Source organism: Sorghum bicolor, chromosome 4, assembly GCF_000003195.3.
Source record: "Sorghum bicolor cultivar BTx623 chromosome 4, Sorghum_bicolor_NCBIv3, whole genome shotgun sequence".
Lineage (NCBI taxonomy): Eukaryota > Viridiplantae > Streptophyta > Magnoliopsida > Poales > Poaceae > Sorghum > Sorghum bicolor.
The window spans coordinates 61,626,380-61,641,554 of NC_012873.2; the positions used below are offsets into that span (position 1 = coordinate 61,626,380).

Genomic DNA, 15,175 nt, shown 5'->3' on the forward strand with positions numbered 1-15,175 from the left:
GCACGGGCATATATATTTGCTAGTAATTTATTATGGTTTGTAGATATAGACATTGTTTATGTTTGGACACGCAGAGTCATTGCTAGTACATGATCCCCCGAGGGGGGCTGAGGGTCTGTTCACCTATTTTGTTAGGACATGTTTGATACAAAGTTAATTGCTAGCTAGCTAAAAATTAGTTCAAATTAGCTTTAGCCTACTTAAATAGGAGAGTTAATATGTGGGCTAATTTTTTTAGACAAGTCTTCAATTGTTGTTATAGTCAACTAGCTAGCCAACCATAACTAATTTAAACTAATTTTAGCCTTATACTATGAATAGAGGAGAGTCTGAGAGTAAGGCATAGTGCACCAAGTTTTTTTTGTCAGGCTTAGAGGAGCTCAACGTCAGATGAAGAACTCCCCCCGTTAGCATCTCCAATAGTTTGGTAAAACTCACTTGCCAAATTTTGTGATTTGACAAGTTGCTAAAACATATGGCAAGTGAGATTTTCTTCCGTCTCCAACGGTTTGCCAATTGGGCTTGATAAATTTAAAAATAAGACCCACAACCAACAACCAAATCAACTAATCTGCTGGATAGCAAGTTAACAAATATGGGCGCATGGTGCTGCTGGATGGCAAGTTGCCAAAAGATGGCAACCCATTTACCAAACTGTTGGAGTGCTTTTGCCAAATAAACAAGAAATAGCAAGTTCATTTAGAAAACTGTTGGAGATGCTCTATACAATATATTTTGGTTTTCTTAAGAGAAAACATATGGCTTTTATTATACACTTAGAGATATATGTAGATATATAAAAATCAATGTATCTAGAAAAACTAAACTTCTGTAATTTAATAAAGTAAAGGTAGTAGCAAGTAAAAAAATAGACTGTCAATTCTTTTACCGATACACTTAGAAAACCATGTTAGTGTTTTTTTTTGAGATTGGGAGGAGGAAAGGAAAGAGCTCGACTGATACTCTCTCTCTTTCTTTCTTTCTTTCTTTCTTTATTTTTTAGTTTTTTTAGACTAGGTCCTTGTTTAGTTCACCTTAAAATTTAAAAAATATTTTTAAAATTCTCCGTCATATTAAATCTTGTGGCACATGTATGGAAAATTAAATATAGATAAAAACAAAAACTAATTGAACAATTTATCTATAATTTACGAGATAAATTCTTTAAACTCAATTTTCTATAGTTAAATAATAATTTTTAAATATAAATGAAAATGCTATAGCGTTAAAATCCAAAAACTTTTTCCTCTCTCGAAACAGCTCTTCACTGATGATGAGAGGAATGATCCGATGGTCAGACCAAGGCCTTGTTTACTTCCCAGAAAATGTTGCAAAATTTTTCACATTCCCCGTCACATCGAATCTTTAGACGCATGCATGAAGTATTAAATATAAACGAAAATAAAAACTAATTGCACAGTTTGGTCGAAATTGACAAGACGAATCTTTTGAGTCTAGTTAGTCCATGATTGAACAATATTTGTCAAATACAAACGAAAATACTACAGTGTCCATTTTCCAAAATTTTTCGGAACTAAACAAGGCCCAAAAGGCCCAACTAGGATAACTACCCAGAGAAAGTCACCCAAACGTTAAGGCAAGCCCATTCGCAGGCAACGGCTGAAGCCCACGAGCCCGCTCGCGCTAACCCTTCGGCTGCGTTTCGACGCGCCATCCCGGGCTCCCGGCCGCGTCCGCCGCCGTGCCTCGTCGCCGAGCATGCCGCGGTGGTCGTCCCCGAAGGACCCCGCACTAGAGGCGGCGCTCCGGCGTAACCGCCGCTGGGTCGTCAACAATCAAATCAAGCGCCTCCTCCTCCGCTTCCCGTCCCGCACGGCGCCCGTGCGCTTCCTCCAATCCCGCTTCAAGACGCTCGATCTCATGGGCCGCGCCGCCAACTGGCTCGGCAAGTACCCTTCCTGCTTCGAGGTCTTCTCCGCGGACGCCGGTGGCGGTGAGCAGGAGCCACACTTCGGCTTCACCAAGCGGATGGCGGCGCTCGTCTGCGCGGAGGAGGCTGCCGTCGCGGCCTCCGAGCCGGCCATGGCGGACCGCCTCGCGCGCGTGCTCATGCTCGCCCGCGGCCGCCGCCTACAGGTTTCCAAACTCGCCGCGCTGCGGGGCCCTCTCGGCCTCCCTGACGACTACCTCCTCCGCCTCCTCCCCGCCAACACCGATCTCTTCCGCCTCACCAACCCCTACCCGCACCGCCGCAACGCCGCTGAGCTAGAGCTCCTCAGATGGGCGCCCTCGCTCGCCGTCTCCGCCGTCGAGGCCGCCGCGGCCGCGAGCGACTCGACCCCACGGTTCACCTGCTCGCTACCGGCCTCATGGGTCAAGTCGCACGCCAAGATGGAGGACTTCAACGCCTCCACGCCTTACATCTCGCCCTACTCGGAGGAGTGGGCCTTACCGGGCACGGACGCCGAAGCCGACAAACGATCGGTGGCCGTGGTGCACGAGCTCCTCTCTCTCACCCTGTGGAGAAAGATGTCAATTTTGAAGCTGGAGCATTTTAGGAGGGAGTTTGGGCTACCGGAGGACACAGTGAGGATGCTGCTCCGGCACCCCTGCCTCTTCTATGTGTCGAATCGGTACAAGATACATACAGTGGTGCTCCGTGAGGGCTACGAGGGGTCAGAGCTGAGAGAGAAGGATCCGGTGGTGGTGGCCAAGGATCGGCTCGGGGAGCTCATGCAGGAGGGGCTGCATGAGTATAACCAAAGGCGGCGAGCGATGAATTTTGAGAAGAAGAGGAGGAGAGGGGAGGTTGAGGTAAAGAAAGAGAAAGAGGTGGAGGATGAGGAAGTGGCGCGCTTGGATAGTGCAGAGAAAAGGGAGGAGAGGAGGCGGTTTTATAAGGTGTTGTTCGGTGATGGCAATCGGTAATTTCCCTAAGTTTTGCTGTGTTGATATTCAGAGCAAGGTGAACATCATCAGTGCATAGCTTGCTGATCGGGGTTTGAGCATTTTGCCATTATGTGATGTATGAAAACGTTTGCCTGTGGTTGTGGTCTCCCAGATGCAATAAGGTTGGCAAACTATCTGCAACTGAAAATGCTACCAGTGTGTGTTGTTGTCTTGTCGCAGGGAATGAAATTTGTTAATTGCTAACTAGAATATGACTGAAGAGAGGATCCCCACAGGCACCACATGCTTTGATCTGTCTACCGATTGCAACAATTTAAACATTTTGGACCAATGCAATAAGATTAGTATTGTTTCTGAGGCAGCAGAATATATTGCGGAAGGGATGTGGTTGTGCTGTTGGCATGGGATGTTGCTACTATCACGGCCATCTGTTGCTGTGTTGACAAGTGTGACATTGGCCTGAGCAGAGAGAAAAAAAAGGTGGAAAACATTCTCTGTGCGCATGCGAATTTTGATGGTAGGGCTGAGCGGAGGGGGTATGTCTTGTCCAGGGGTATAAGGTCTGCAGGGGTACCTGGTTCTCTTATTGCTCATGTGTCACATCGGTCTTCCCACTCAGCAGTAGGGGAAACAAAATGGGAGAGTTTCTGATCTGGTGTTAGGCCACGGTGGTTGGGCGTGAGGCCATGGAGATGGAGGGATCCTTGGAGGTGCTCGGTGTCCTCCTTGTCATTGCCCTAGGCATCATCAAGCAAACCATCCTCTCCCGTGAGATCTCGCTATCCTCCTTTCTTCTATACTTCTATCTCTCGGTTTGACTGCGAAACATCGACTGGGTAGATTAGCGAAACTATTTAGGACCCGAATCTGATGTGTTTGTGTTGTTAGGGAGGAGGAGAAGATCCCGTGGTCCACCAGTATTTTGAAAGGGCAAATCAAATAGGGTGTTGATTTTGTAGTAGATAGAGAAAAAAGTACCCTACCTGATAAATTAGCACTTCTAGTTTCACCCATTAGCTCGGTAATTGATGAATTCCTTGGGCTGTGACCTGTGGAGTAGATACTTGAGTTATGCTTTGCTAAAATAAGATCTTATCCGATATCATAAAATTTACTATTTTTTATTGGTGGCCTTGCTTGTTATTTATTTAATTTTCATTTCACCATGAACTTGCTTGGATCTGAAGTTTCTTGCGCACATGAATTGTCATCCTATGTGCTTTGTTAGGGTCATGTCAAGTTACCTTTTTTGTTTGTGAGTCATATCAAAATACTTAAAAAAGTAGAAAGCATGGCTTTCAGTCAAGACTTCTGATACTTGATATAATTTATTTTGCTACTGATTGCTATGCAGGTGAACAATTGAAATAAAGTACTACCCAGCTAAATTTTCCATCTGGACAACAAATCTTGGCGAAGAGTTTTCTCCTGGTTAGTTGGTTCTCTCTCTCATCTTGACCAGTTGGCTGCCCTCATTATGGTCTTCGATAAGAGTGACGTCCAAACTGAACCTGTGTTCTCTGCAGCCTTTATTTCATTTTCCATCTAACTTATAATTTTCTGGGTCCAATCTTTAAATCCTCAATACTAAATCAGGATAATTGTCTCAAATAATTATGCAGGAATCCTCCTTGCTTACTCCCTCCGTCCCTTTTTAAGTGCAGTAACATTTGTATCTCAAAATAAATGTATTATAAATATATTTAATGATTAATCTAATGATACTTATCATGCACCATAAATATTAGTAATCTATTGTATATATTTGGTCAAAGTTAAGTATCTTAGACTCCTCCATATGTGAGAATGACATTTAAAAATGGACAGATGGAGTACTCGAATGATGGGCTGCCAATGTTGGTACTCAAACATATTTTATACTTGGCCATGGTGCGAGTGTAGAATATATATATATATATAGGAGACATTTGAAAAGGCCTGGGAGTAAAATTCTGATCCACACCCTGAATATTTGGATTTTTGGATAAAAAATGAAAGTGAGGGGATGAGGGCCGTGGCTTGTTATCTGAGGAAAAGCTATGCATAGAGATCAGACTACCTCACATTGGCGCATTGAGCAGTACATAGAAGATACTGAGGTGTGTGCTGCCTTTGAAAGTGTAAGCTGTCTCTTTGGCTGCAAACTTTTAAATGTTAGCCCCCCCCCCCTTCAAATTTGTAGTACATCTTTGTCACCGAGCATTTTTTTTTCCAGTGATCAATCCATTATCATGAGCTCTGAATTAAGTATGAATGAATTATTTTGTACCAATGAAACCTTATGTGTTTATGGACTTCAATGAAAAAAGGCCTGTATCCTATAGGAGTCATGTGTGTTTCTATATGTGGATGGTGATAGCCAAGACATATAGTGGCTCTTTGGTGTTCTTTCTGCACATATGTGGCTTGGGATGATTCTGAATTCTGGAAGCAGAATTACTGCTCCATCCTTGGTTGAAAAGGATGGTAGGTTATTATGTCATAAAGGACTAAATTGGCACTGGAGTGTAGGTAGCCTTGCTTGTTCTGTGCTACTGAAAAACTATAGCATGGCATGCTAAGGTCCCTATAAAAGTAATTCAGCTATTACAATTTGCTGACTCTCTTTTAAAGAAAACATGTCGTGCAATCTCTACAGCATGCTACTTCCATTATTCAATTTAAAATCATGTATTATTTATCCCCTATTATTCATTTTCATTTTAACAGTCTACAAATGATGAATCCAACTATGGTTTTTTTTAGTATGAGAGCCTGTCCCATGGATCTTATGGCCAGTGGGGATTCTTTATTGAGACATGTAGATCAGAAGCTTTGAAAGATCAGATGAGGCTGATGGTATGTAGGATCACACGCATCAAGTTCTGAAGGCCAGCAGCAACCCTCTTCAACACCGACGGAAACTGGTAAAGAAACCTGAAACCAATGTAACTCAGCCACAGAACCGGTGAAGGTAGTCTAGATGACATGGCAAAGCTGATGTTGGAGACTGGGAACATGCGTCCCAACCTGCTCATGCCTGGTTGCCAAAGGAGGGAGATGGCTTCGAAGTTAGCGATGAAAATGGTAGCTATGTTTGGTGACGATGATGAAGCAGCATTTGAGGATGTCGGACAATTCATATAATTCCACCTTAAAAATAGGGTTACAGATGATGGGGAGATTTGTACAGGCCGATGAGCTCCTCACTACCTAGGGCCTTTCTTATGGTAATGTATTTTTTTTTTCTGTGAAAATTCTGTGCCACCCGGTCGTTCCATATACAATTTTCTAAGTTCCTCAGTAATGTGGGCCTATGTTGTCACATGTCAGCGAAAAAGCAAACAAGAAGCTTTTTACATTGCCGCAACAGTTAACGTGTTTAGAGACTGGTAGGTGGGCCTATGTTGTCAATAACCAGTCGGACTGTTTGGTGGCTGCCCCGTTGGACTTGGACCTTATCCTGAGCCTAATTGGTTTGTCGCGGCATCGCCTCCGCCCAGCTGCCATTTGCCCGCTCCAACTCCTGGATGACATTCAACAGCTCAAGAAAATCCCAGCGCTGCTCCCCAGCCACAAATCGCTTCCACGTGGGGCCCAATAGCGCGGTGTCCATATCTGCAAGACTGCAACTGCAACCTCTGCAGTCTGCACACAGTGAGGTCGAGCAAGGCGACCACGGTGGCGAGAGAGACACGCGATTTTTACTCGCCGCGGTAACCGGATCTTGTGAACACAAGAGCTCCATGTGGCCACCGGCCACGGTTCGGCAATGGTAGTTTCGTCACACTGCCTGTCTTCCACCACTCGCCGATGGTGCTAGCATGGTGGGAGGTCTAGTTCTGTCCCAGGCGCAGACGCACCAGGTCGCCACGCCAAGAACCGCCGCGCCGGCGCCGGCGCAGGCGTTGGAGAAGAGGCCGTGGGACCAGGCGCAGCCATGTGGCACGGCGGCGGCGGCGGCGGCGGCCGTCTCGGTGCGGAGCTTGGACGAGGTCAGGAAAGCGCACGCGCGGCATATCAAGCTGGGCGTCGATCGCTGCCCGCGGCACGCGCGGCCGCTGCTCGCGGCGTGCGCGCTCTCGGGCTGGCCGGGCGGCATGGAGCTCGCGGCGTCCATCTTCGAGTCGCTCGTCGAGCCGGAGGCCTTCGATTACAACACCCTGATGCGCGGCCACGTCGGTGGCGGCCGCGGCGACCGTGAACCGGCGGCCGCGCTGCGCCTGTACGTTGACATGCTGGAGGCGGGCGTCGGGCCTGACAGCTACACGTTCCCGTTCGTACTCAAGGCGTGCGCGCAGCTCGCGTCCTTGCAACAAGGGAGGCAGGTGACAGCTTCAGCTCGCACTCAACCAAGCAGTGTGCTCTTCTGCAATCATTGACGCGTTGGGATTTGACATTTCTTTGTTTCCAATTGACAGTTGCAGGCGCACATCGAGAAGCTCGGGCTCCAGCACGACGAGCACGTGCAGAACAGCCTGATCAGCTTCTATGGCAAGTGCGGCGAGCCGGCGATGGCTCGTCTGGCGTTTGACCGGGTGGAGGACGAGGAGCGGACGACGGCTTCCTGGAGCGCACTCCTCGCGGCGTACACGAAGGCCGGGCTGTGGGGCGAATGCCTCGAGTCGTTCGGCGCGATGGTGCTCGATGGGTGGAGGCCCGACGAGAGCTCCATGGTCAGCGCGATCTCGGCGTGCGCGCACCTGGGTGCCTTCGACGTCGGGCGGAGCATCCACTGCGCGCTGCTGAGGAACACCGCGAGGCTGAACACCATCATGCAGACGTCCCTGGTCGACATGTACGCCAAGTGCGGCAGCATCGAGAAGGCCGCGGCGGTGTTCGACGCGATGGACGACAAGAACGCGTGGGCGTACAGCGCCATGCTATCCGGCTTGGCGCTGCACGGCGACGGGCGGAAGGCGCTGCAGGTGTTCGACGCGATGGTCCGGGAGGGCCACGCGCCCGACGCGGCGGCGTACGTCGGCGTGCTGAACGCCTGCAGCCGCGCCGGGCTGCTCGAGGACGGGCTGCGGTGCTTCGACCGCATGCGGCTGGAGCACAAGTTCGCGCCCAACGCGCAGCACTACGGCTGCATGGTGGACCTGATGGCCCGCGCCGGAAGGCTGGACGACGCGCGCGCGCTCATCGGGAGCATGCCCACGGGGCCGACGGACACGGCCTGGCGAAGCCTGCTGAACGCGTGCCGGATCCACGGCGACCTGGATCTCGCCGAGAGCGCCCTTGAGGAGCTGAGAAGCCTCGGCGCCGCCAACGCCGGTGACTACGTCATCGTCGCGGACATGCACGCCAGGGCCAAGAATTGGGCCGCTGCCGCCGCGTTCCGGACAGAGGCGGTGGACTGGGGCCTCGCGCAGTCCCCCGGGTTCAGCGCCGTGGAGGTACGCGGCGAGCTGCACCGGTTCGTGTCGCAGGACATGTCGCACCCGCGGACGCGCGACATCTACGAGATGCTCCACCAGATGGAGTGGCAGCTGCGGTTCGATGGCTACAGACCTGACACGTCGGAGGTGGCGCTGGACGTGGGCGAAGAGGAGAAGCGGCACGTGGTCGCCGCGCACAGCCAGAAGCTGGCCATGGCGTTCGGTCTGCTCAGCACGCCGGAGGGGGCGCCGGTGAGGGTCGTGACCAACCTCCGGATGAGCAAGGAATGCCACGCGTACAGCGCGCTGATCTCGGAGATCTTCGGGCGGGAGATCGTCATCAGGGACCGGAACCGGCTCCACCGGTTCAGGCGCGGCGCCTGTACTTGCAGAGACTACTGGTAACGGTTTCGTTGGTGTGAACTGTGATCGATGGTGTAAATATCAACAGCGATTTCTTTCTTTGTCCCTGCAATTCAGTGTATGTATGATTCCTTTGCTGTGAATGGAATACACGGTGCACGTCTTCGATAAAAAAAAAAACGTTTGAACACTTTCTGTCACTTCAAAAGCTGAGGTTGCTATGTTTGATGCCATTTGGGTTAAGAATTAAGACCGAAGAGATAGAAGTTGCCAGGAGTATATTTTGGGTGCCTAAATTTTTAGGCAACAATTTTAATTGGATAACCAACTAGTACAACTAAAATTATAACTCAAAAGAGACAATTTATTTATTTTTCTATAGACAAACAATGATAAAATTATATGTTGTCAAAACAATAATTAAAAAATCAGGCACTTGGAATATAGGGGCAGTGAAGAGGGATAGCTAGCAATTAGCAGCGCCATGAGGTCCAGCAGGTAAAATGCTAATGGATGTAGCTAGTTTCTCTGCTGATGATTCGTCTCATTTCAAACTGCGAATTTCTGTTGGCCAACCAAAAACCGGAACCACAAAAAACCTGCTGCTAAGGACCAGCATTTTCAAGCCTTTGTTGGCGAAGAGGACACCTCAAATAGCTGCATTACATTATATACCGGGGGGGGACAGGTCGATTACGTTTGCCTACGACACTAGTTCTAAACAGCCCAACTATACCTTGCACTTTTAAGCAGTGTTTAGTGCCTGAAAATGATAATATTCTGTGTATCCACTTTAATCCATATGTGTTAGGAATCTAACCCAACACACATGGACTAAAATGGATGAGCATACGTGAACATCCAAACAATGTCTTATCGGTTTTTTCCATCCAGTATATATATTGAGCTATTTTCGACATATATATATTGAGCTAGCAACTTCGTTCAGTAATCCAGCCATAAACATTTTATCTTTTTAAGCCGGAAACATTGAGCTGAAACAGCTTCAGTCCTCGTAGTACTACTCTACGTAGCAGACCATCATCGCTCAGCGACTGAACTAAGCTGAGCTGACGGCTGCAGAAGTTGCAGATCAGATCGAGATCGAAGCTCAGCTATACGTCTGGTTGGAATGGACAATGCCTCGTATGAATGCGCATCATGCATCAACATCCCGCTTGACACGATACGATCATAACTCCAGGAATGTGAAGGAGGATGAATTCCAGAGCTACTAACTGACATGATCCGCATGGCGGCTGACAACAGGCAACAGCAGCCGCCGCATCGATCGTGCCGTGGCCACTCGTTTCTCCAACTCCTGTACCTAGCGCCGACGTACGCCACGAGTCGATTGGCTGGCGATCGTGCCCGTTCCCAATCCCAAGTCGTATTGCAGTATGGCGTTCATCTTTTTCTTTTTTTGAACTTTTGTTCAGTATGCTGCTCAACTTGGGCACGGCCCGTTTGGCTCATGGCACAAAGTACATTGACTGATTTATTGTGAGAAAAAAATAATATTGAATAATTAACAGATTTGTCTGATAAACTCATACGACGTTTGCTGGTCATGTGTGCACGCAGTGCCACCTGCCAGTACTCGTCCATGACTGATCTCCGCCCCAGAGATCGAGCACGAGATCGTCCTGTAGCTGAAGCAATGCGTAGCCAGTACTCCTATGTGACGAGCACGCTAAAGCTGTGAGCTTGCCCGCAGGCTGCTGCTAGTACAAGATGATTTTTTGCTACGGCCAAAATTGGCAGAGGGAAATAAGTGTTAGGTACGAGCGAACCGCAACAAAGATGGGCGATGGGGCACTCCACTCGTTCTGGGCGCTGCGCTGCCCGCTGGCGAGAGCGAGACAATGGCAACTTGGCAAGTCATACCTCATACGTGGACACACAGGCGCCGAACCCTGCGAAAAACTAAGAAGTAAACGCTGTTGATGACCAAGCATTGCACAAAATTTGAATGAAGAGAGAAAAAACATCCCATTTTTGGCTGGAAAATGTGCCGCAGGGTGGCTGTCGGGCGTGTACGCACCGCTTCCACATGCATCTCCCTGACCTCTAACCATACCTACCCACTCCATCGCGCGCGCGCGAGCTCCCCCGCCTACCTCCGGTCCCTGCTGCCTGTTGCTGTATTTATTTCCGCCTCCGTGTCTTCTCAGTCGCAACAGCACCGCTGCCGTGTAAGCTAGCTAGCTAAAGTCCGTGCGCTGGTACGCAATTTGGCAGAGGAAATGATCACGGTGGCTGCACCGGAGGCGCAGCCGCAGGTGGCGGCGCCCGCGGCGCCGGAGGAGACTGTGTTCCGGTCGAAGCTGCCGGACATCGACATCGCCAGCCACCTGCCCCTCCACGAGTACTGCTTCGCGAGGGCGGCGGAGGTCGCGGACGCGCCGTGCCTCATCGCGGCGGCCACGGGGAGGACCTACACGTACGCCGAGACCCGGCTCCTGTGCCGCAAGGCCGCGGCGTCGCTGCACGGGCTCGGCGTCGGCCACGGCGACCGCGTCATGATCCTGCTCCAGAACTCCGTCGAGTTCGTGCTCACCTTCCTCGGCGCGTCGTTCCTCGGCGCCGTCACCACCGCCGCCAACCCGTTCTGCACGCCGCTGGAGATCCACAAGCAGTTCAGGGCCTCCGGCGCCAAGCTCATCGTCACCCAGTCCGCCTACGTCGACAAGCTCCGGCACGAGGCCTTCCCGAGGATCGGCGGCGAGGACAAGGACAATGCCCTCACCGTCCTCACCATCGACGACGTGGCCGACACCCCGGAAGGCTGCCTGGCCTTCTGGGAGCTGGTCACGCCCGCCGACGACGCCGCGCTCCCGGAGGTGTCCATCTCCCCCGACGACCCCGTGGCGCTGCCGTTCTCGTCGGGCACCACGGGGCTGCCCAAGGGCGTGGTGCTCACCCACGGCGGGCAGGTGTCCAACGTGGCGCAGCAGGTGGACGGCGCGAACCCGAACCTGTACATGCGGGAGGGCGACGTCGCGCTCTGCGTGCTGCCGCTGTTCCACATCTTCTCGCTCAACTCCGTGCTGCTGTGCGCGCTGCGTGCCGGCGCGGCGGTGATGCTGATGCCCAAGTTCGAGATGGGCGCGATGCTGGAGGGCATCCAGCGGTGGCGCGTCACGGTGGCCGCCGTCGTGCCGCCGCTGGTGCTCGCCTTGGCCAAGAACCCCGCGCTGGAGAAGTACGACCTCAGTTCCATCCGGATCGTGCTCTCCGGCGCCGCGCCGCTTGGCAAGGAGCTCGTCGACGCGCTCCGCGCCCGCGTGCCACAGGCCGTCTTCGGACAGGTCAGCGTCTACTGTCTACTGTTCCGTTCCCTGTTTCACCGCTACTGCCTTGCCAAGTAGACATTCTCAATTGTTTCGAAAAGAAAAAAGTTTGAGGTATTATTTTATAAAATTTTATAAAATATTTTGGGAACTAAACAAGGCCCAAGCTTGATCCAAACAAACATTCCATTGTTCAGTCTATAGTGGTATAACCGTACAGGCATACTCCGCTACCTCTGTCCTGTAGCTATAGTATTCATGCTGATCATTTTTTAAAAAGTTTGACTAAGTTTATAAAAATTATCATCAATATTTGTATCCCAAAAAAGTTTATTATGAAAATAGATTCAATTATCTATCTAATGATATTAGTTATATACTACAAATATTAATATTTTTTTGTATATTTTGATCAAAGTTGAGTATGTTTTCACTTTTTGGTAAGTGAGAACAATAGTTAAAACCCTTTCCTCTAGTGCATCGTTGTATTCGTTGTATTTTTTTTCGTTCTCAATACAACGATACATAAAAATTTTGCCTATTCGAGGAAAAAAAAGAACAATAGTTAAAAAGGAACAGAGAAATATATATTATTGTCTAGAGCACTTTCAAATAGTAGCAATCTCTTAAGCTCAAATAATCATCCAAGAGGAACAATAGCTCTTTCTTCTTCTTTTTTTCGCAAACATGCATATTTCATCAAGAGAAATAGAGAACAAGCAAATAAACACCGGCAGCCTCGACAAAAGGGTAACCAAAGGTCCCCCCGAGCCAAAAAAGTAAAAATGGCTAAAAACAAGGGACGTGCCTTTTCTTCTAAATCACGTGATGAAGTTTCCCTTTCAACTGTGATTGTGTGAGCTACATCCTCTTCGCTTGAGCTTACCAGCCGAATCTGACATCTAATCAACAGAATTTTTCTCTTACAACAAATTAGCTAATAATATTTTCAGCCATGACTTATGAGCCCAAACGAACAATAGCAATTGCCCACCTGTGCGTACTATGCAGCGTCCAACACGACACAAGTAGTGCCACGGTGCAAGCCGTGACAATCGCTCACTTTCTACTGTGGCCTTAGTTAGTTTCTATAATTTTTAAAAAAATCTTTGTCACATCGAATGTTGCAGCACATTCATAAAGCATTAAATATAAATAAAAAAATAACTAATTGCATAGTTTATCTGTAATTTGTGATGCAAAATTTTTAATTCTAGTTAATATATAATTAAACAATAATTATCAAACACAAATAAAAAAAATACTACAATAACCAAATTAAAAAATTTCACCAACTATAGACCCGAGTCATGGCAAGGATTAACCCCGAGCGATGTGATGTGTACTGCACTGTACATGGTTAACGACCATGCCTGCCACTCTGCCAGGAACATGTGGCTTTTCTGTGAGTTATATAACGGCAAAGTGCCGACGCCTGCCCTGGACGTCCGAGTCGCGAGTCGCGAGTCGCGACGGTGGATGATGGTGTCTGATCGCAACGCGTTGCCAGCCCTGGGTCCCCGGAAACCGTCAGCCCGTCACCACGCCTGAGCCTGACTGCGTGAGCCTCTCGTTCCACCTACCAACCCAGCTCGGGCGGGTGGCCTCCGGCCGGCGGTCCGGCGGCCTCTGCGCTGTGGCGGCACTCGGCCCGACGCGGCGCCAGGCCGCGATCCCAGTGCAGTGCAGTGCAGTGCAGTGCACGCCTCCTCCAAACCGCCCCGTCTCGTTCCACCGTGATTTCGGACGAACCGGACGCGCGCCGCGTCACGGTCACCCGATTGCTGGTCGTCTAACGCGCCGTCCCGGTGGCTGCAGGGGTACGGGATGACGGAGGCCGGGCCCGTGCTGTCCATGTGCCCGGCGTTCGCCAAGGAGCCGACGCCCGCCAAGCCGGGGTCGTGCGGCACGGTGGTGCGCAATGCCGAGCTCAAGGTGGTGGACCCCGACACGGGCCTCTCCCTCGGCCGCAACCTCCCCGGCGAGATCTGCATCCGGGGCCCGCAGATCATGAAAGGTACTGTAATTAATTAATTAACCGCGCACGACGTGTCCTGACTGTGCAAAGTGACCGGTCACTGATGGACGGACGGGCGGCGTCGTCCGTGTGGTGTGGTGTGGCGTGGCGCAGGGTACCTGAACGACCCGGAGGCCACCGCCAGGACGATCGACGTCGACGGCTGGCTCCACACCGGCGACATCGGCTACGTCGACGACGACGACGAGGTCTTCATCGTCGACCGCGTCAAGGAGCTCATCAAGTTCAAGGGCTTCCAGGTAACAGTAACACACAGGCACAGCGCTGGCCTGAAAAGCCTATCTACTGTATCTAACTCTTTCAGCCTTTTGCCTCCAGTTTTCTGATAACTGTAGCTGTCACGCCCGTGCAGGTGCCGCCGGCCGAGCTCGAGGCTCTGCTCATCGCCCACCCATCCATCGCCGACGCAGCCGTCGTCCCGTAAGACCAATCAGCTGCTGCTTCGAAACCACTAAACGCCGCAAGAAAATTGCTCGTTCTGAGAGTGTGTGTGTGTGTGTGTATGTATGGGCGTGGCAGGCAAAAGGATGACGCCGCCGGCGAGGTCCCTGTCGCCTTCGTGGTCCGCGCCGCCGACTCCGACATCGCGGAGGATGCCATCAAGGAGTTCATCTCCAAGCAGGTACTCAGCCACGCCGCTTTGGTTGCTAATGGTTTTTGAACGCTAGCCCGGCTCTTTTTCTGACAGTTTCTTGTGTGCGCCGCGCCGATTTTCAGGTGGTGTTCTACAAGAGGCTACACAAGGTGTACTTCACCCCCTCCATCCCCAAGTCGGCGTCCGGGAAGATTCTGAGGAGAGAGCTACGCGCCAAGCTCGCGGCAGCCGCATCCACTTGAGGAGCATGAGACTCAGTCAGACCCCGTGCCTTGTTACGTGCAATTCATTTGGTAGTGTCATTTAGTTCCAATTCAGTGTGTGTGTGTACGACCGTGAAACATGAGGCGCCGACATTGTAAGATGTATCAACATGCATTGTATGCGAACGCTTCCTCAGTTGAGGACCACCCATTTATTTATGTGATGATTTTATTTCAACAAGAATGGCTGATTTAGACCTCACAATATCTCACGCTTCGCAGCGCTAAGTGTGGGTTATTCTAAACGCTAAATGGTAAACCGTCGGCCACCTACCATTTAGCCCATTATTTAGGCAAAACAGATGTTTAAATGGGCAAAATAGCCGTTTAAACGGCCAAAACAACCAATTAAACAGAAACGATGTGCCACCGTGTAGATTTAGGAGAACAGT

The 15,175-nt window shown here is 50.3% G+C and overlaps 3 protein-coding genes across 7 annotated transcripts; all 3 read left to right on the forward strand.

The window, feature by feature from the left end:
- LOC8073178 (protein ROOT PRIMORDIUM DEFECTIVE 1) lies at positions 1,720 to 5,822 on the forward strand. The gene is made up of 4 exons (XM_002452657.2): positions 1,720 to 2,885; positions 3,023 to 3,068; positions 5,617 to 5,709; positions 5,808 to 5,822. Exons 1-4 carry the CDS (start codon positions 1,720 to 1,722, stop codon positions 5,820 to 5,822), a joined length of 1,320 nt encoding a protein of 439 aa, XP_002452702.2.
- On the forward strand, positions 2,892 to 8,794 carry LOC8073881 (pentatricopeptide repeat-containing protein At1g31920). 5 transcript variants are annotated; one of them, XM_021458828.1, is made up of 5 exons: positions 2,892 to 3,639; positions 4,226 to 4,302; positions 4,699 to 4,991; positions 5,581 to 7,178; positions 7,272 to 8,794. In XM_021458828.1, exons 4-5 carry the CDS (start codon positions 6,675 to 6,677, stop codon positions 8,634 to 8,636), a joined length of 1,869 nt encoding a protein of 622 aa, XP_021314503.1. In that variant the 5' UTR covers positions 2,892 to 3,639; positions 4,226 to 4,302; positions 4,699 to 4,991; positions 5,581 to 6,674; the 3' UTR covers positions 8,637 to 8,794. The 5 variants fall into 5 exon arrangements, with proteins under 5 accessions (XP_021314503.1, XP_021314504.1, XP_021314505.1 ...); XM_021458829.1 differs by having other exon boundaries at positions 5,617 to 7,178; XM_021458830.1 differs by lacking the exon at positions 4,699 to 4,991.
- LOC8073882 (probable 4-coumarate--CoA ligase 2) lies at positions 10,684 to 14,964 on the forward strand. The gene is made up of 6 exons (XM_002452659.2): positions 10,684 to 11,905; positions 13,706 to 13,904; positions 14,019 to 14,164; positions 14,278 to 14,345; positions 14,445 to 14,547; positions 14,643 to 14,964. The coding sequence occupies exons 1-6, from the start codon at positions 10,841 to 10,843 to the stop codon at positions 14,760 to 14,762; spliced, it is 1,701 nt and encodes a 566-aa protein (XP_002452704.1). The 5' UTR covers positions 10,684 to 10,840; the 3' UTR covers positions 14,763 to 14,964.